The 3,193-nt window shown below is 56.4% G+C and overlaps 1 protein-coding gene across 1 annotated transcript; it reads right to left on the bottom strand.

Moving 5' to 3' along the window:
- Positions 1-689: 689 nt before the first annotated feature.
- On the bottom strand, positions 690-2,542 carry LOC109732196 (UDP-glycosyltransferase CGT). Its single transcript, XM_020291392.4, has one exon. It carries the CDS (start codon positions 2,259-2,261, stop codon positions 837-839), a length of 1,425 nt encoding a protein of 474 aa, XP_020146981.1. The 5' UTR covers positions 2,262-2,542; the 3' UTR covers positions 690-836.
- Between the last annotated feature and the right edge of the window lie 651 nt (positions 2,543-3,193).

Genomic DNA, 3,193 nt, shown 5'->3' with positions numbered 1-3,193 from the left:
AATCAAGAAATCCAGGAAAATCATCAGAAAAAAGGGCAAAATCCAGGATGTTACAGTAGCGACGCATGAGAGGATCGGATCAGATCACGGAGAGGGTGTGCAGAGAGGAGAGGATATGGGGTTGGCCGACGCAAGAACCCTGCTTAAAATAGCGTGAGCAGGCGGACAGACGCCGCTTCAATGCGGCGTAGCGGTCGAAGTAGCCTTCTCAGTTGCCACTGCCGCGCGGCTGATACGCCCGCATCGACGAGCAGATCTCACAATTGTGCTGCGTTTGGTGCGACAAGTCCGTGAATGAGGATGTGCCTTGGCGATCGCGATGTCGCGCGGGGGCGTCCTCCACTACCTAGCTGAGTGCGGTGGTGGCTCGTCGTCGCGGAGCATCGGCGGGCGCAGTAGAGGGCAACGGAGGGGCCACCGGCCAGCCCGACCTGGCATACGAGGTCACCGGTCATCGTCCGCTATAAATTACTTTAGAGTTTTTCTAAGTTCTAGTTGAATATACGAAAATATCTTTTGATTTATGTAAATTATATTGAATTTTTGTCATTTGCATGGGTTACATCATGTTTGCATAATATTTGTCCATCTAGTTTAAATTTTGTTTGTATTGCGGATGAAAGTGTAGGGCAAGCGTTCCGTTTATGCCCTAACGTAACTTGTACTAGCTTTATCACATGTATTTGTCGTTGGTTTTTGTAACAGCGTGTTCATTCTTTCGTTCTTACATTTGTTCAGTTTCCAATAAAATGGCAGATCGTTTGTTTAACAATAGTCGAGGTACTATACAGCAATTATTGCTTGTTCACGCTTCTTCGAAATGTAGCCATGTCGTATTACTTGCTGACGCTTAGATCCCGGCAACGTTGCACGAATTGGGCCAAGCTCCGGTAGCTCGTGCCGCCGTCGGCGACTGCCTCCGCCGCCGCATCCTGGACGCTTACCGCCTTATTCCTCACCGTCTTGTCCGCCATTACAGTCTTGACCTTCTCCGCGATATTATGCCCGCTCACCGTTCCCTCCTCCCCCTCCCAGCTCCACCGCTCCTCCCAGACGCCGAGCCCGCTGCGCGCCACCACGCCGGCGTTCACCCGCTGGTCCCCGAACCTCGGCCATGCCAGAACCGGCAATCCGTTCGCCGCCGCCTCCGTGACCGAGTTCCAGCCGCAGTGGCTGATGAACAGACCGATGGATTCTTGCTTCAGAACCTCTTCTTGCTCCACCCAACCCTTGGTCACCATGCCCCGCCCCTGCACACGCTCCAAGAACCCTTCGCCGAGCAGCTCGCTGAGCTCGGCCTCGTCGTCTCTGTCGACGACGGTGCTTTTCACCACCCACAGGAACCGGTGGCCGCTCGCCTCGAGCCCGACGGCGAGCTCCCTGAGCTGGTCCTTGGATATGGCCTTCCGGCTGCCGAAGCTGACGTACACCACCGACCTCGCCGGCTGCGCCTCGAGCCACCGCATGTAATCAGCTTGATTTTCCGGCGGTTCACTTGCCGAAAAGCTCACCGGAGCGAGTGGACCAACCGAGAAAACCGGTGGGAACCCGGCTGCGACGGAGCCATTCCGGAGCGCAGCTATGGCTTCTGGCTCGAACGCGTCGAAGGAATTCACCAGGAGGCCGTCTGCTTTGGCGAGCTCTCGGCCGTTAGCGACGAACTGCTGGGTGAAGAGGTGCTCGGGGTGGTGCAGCGCCTGCGGGATGGAAGCCTTGGGGACGCGGTACACGCCCGGGATGCCGACGTCGCCGACGGGGCCGCCGGCATTCGCGTCGAGGTAGGCGGGGAAGTGGACGCACAGGGAGAGCATCGCGGCGGAGGCGGTGAAGAGGACGTAGCAGGGGAGGCGGAGGTCCCTGGCGACGGGTATGACGACGGAGGCCAGCGCGATGTCCGTCACGAGCGCCAACGCGCCGGCGCCGGCGAGGAGCGGGCCGAGGAGGGGCGCGGAGCGGCGCATGGCCTCGAAGCGGAGGAAGAAGGGGTCGGCGCCGGGGAACTCGGATGCGTCGAACGGCGCGAGGTGGAAGTCGAGGCGGCGCACGGCCGGGCACGCGCCGAACAGGGCGTCGAGGTGCGCCGACTCGGCGGACGACACGGTGGGGAGCACGGTGGCGACCGAGACGCCGCAGCCGTGGCCGGGGGAGGAGAGGGACACCGCGAGGCGGCTGAACGGGACGAGGTGGCCCATCCCGGCGCTCGGGAGGAGCACGACGTGGGGGTGGGGCAGGGCGCCCGAGGCGTCGCCGGAGGTCGGCATTGCCGGCGAGACCGTGGAGATGTTTTCTCTTTCTGCGAGTGCGAGGAGCGTGGATGCTCTGCTCTTTTCGGCTAGCTCGTGCAGGGCAGGAGGGATAAAAGCTCTGCCAGGTCCAGGTGGCTTAATACTAGAGGGCCTCGATTGTTTTGGGAGATGTAGCAGTGCTCTGCACCGCACGACTCAACAACCAGTTTGGTTTTTTGAAAGAAAAAAAACAACCAGCTTGGTACTAGTGCACAAACGAATAGCCAGTCAGTGGCGCAGTAGGTGCAACGTCCGGACAGATATACCTGCACATCGTGTGTGAAATGTGAGCTTTACTGCGAAAACGGAAACATCACCTTTATTTTCATTATTCGGCCACGTCAGCAGGGCAGCAGCTACACAGGACTGCACGACACAGCACCCGCTGACACTCCCCGCGCAAAACAAAACCCTAGCAAACAGAAAATACATTGGACATAGCTGGTAATCCTTGTTGGAAATAACCAACATATTTTTAGGTCAGCAAAACTGCGCACACTTTCTGCTCTCTACTGCACTTAGGCCTCAGTTCATACGATAGGAATAACATAAAAATAGGGAAGTCCTGGCAAACGCGCTATCTCCCGTCAGATTTGTTGCACGAATCTTGGCGCAGAGAAAGTAGACACGTCAGATTAATTAGCTCATTTCCTGTGAATAGAAAAGCTGACGAACGTTATACTAATCAAAATGCTACCCACACACTACACTGGGTAGGTACATGAGCCTCTACCTAGGGGTCATTGTCTGAATTCTTGACCCTAATTTTTTTCTCCTCTTTTTTTTCAAAACGGAGGCAAAAGATTTGCCTCATCGATTAATTGAGCAGAAGAGAATTGCCCAGTTAATCAACGGAAAATCGGGCGAAAACCGATACAAATCAACCACACGTGGACTACTCACGGAGC

The sequence above is a fragment of the Aegilops tauschii genome, chromosome 7 (assembly GCF_002575655.3).
Source record: "Aegilops tauschii subsp. strangulata cultivar AL8/78 chromosome 7, Aet v6.0, whole genome shotgun sequence".
NCBI classification, from domain to species: domain Eukaryota; kingdom Viridiplantae; phylum Streptophyta; class Magnoliopsida; order Poales; family Poaceae; genus Aegilops; species Aegilops tauschii.
This window is presented reverse-complemented; position numbering and strand designations above follow the sequence as displayed.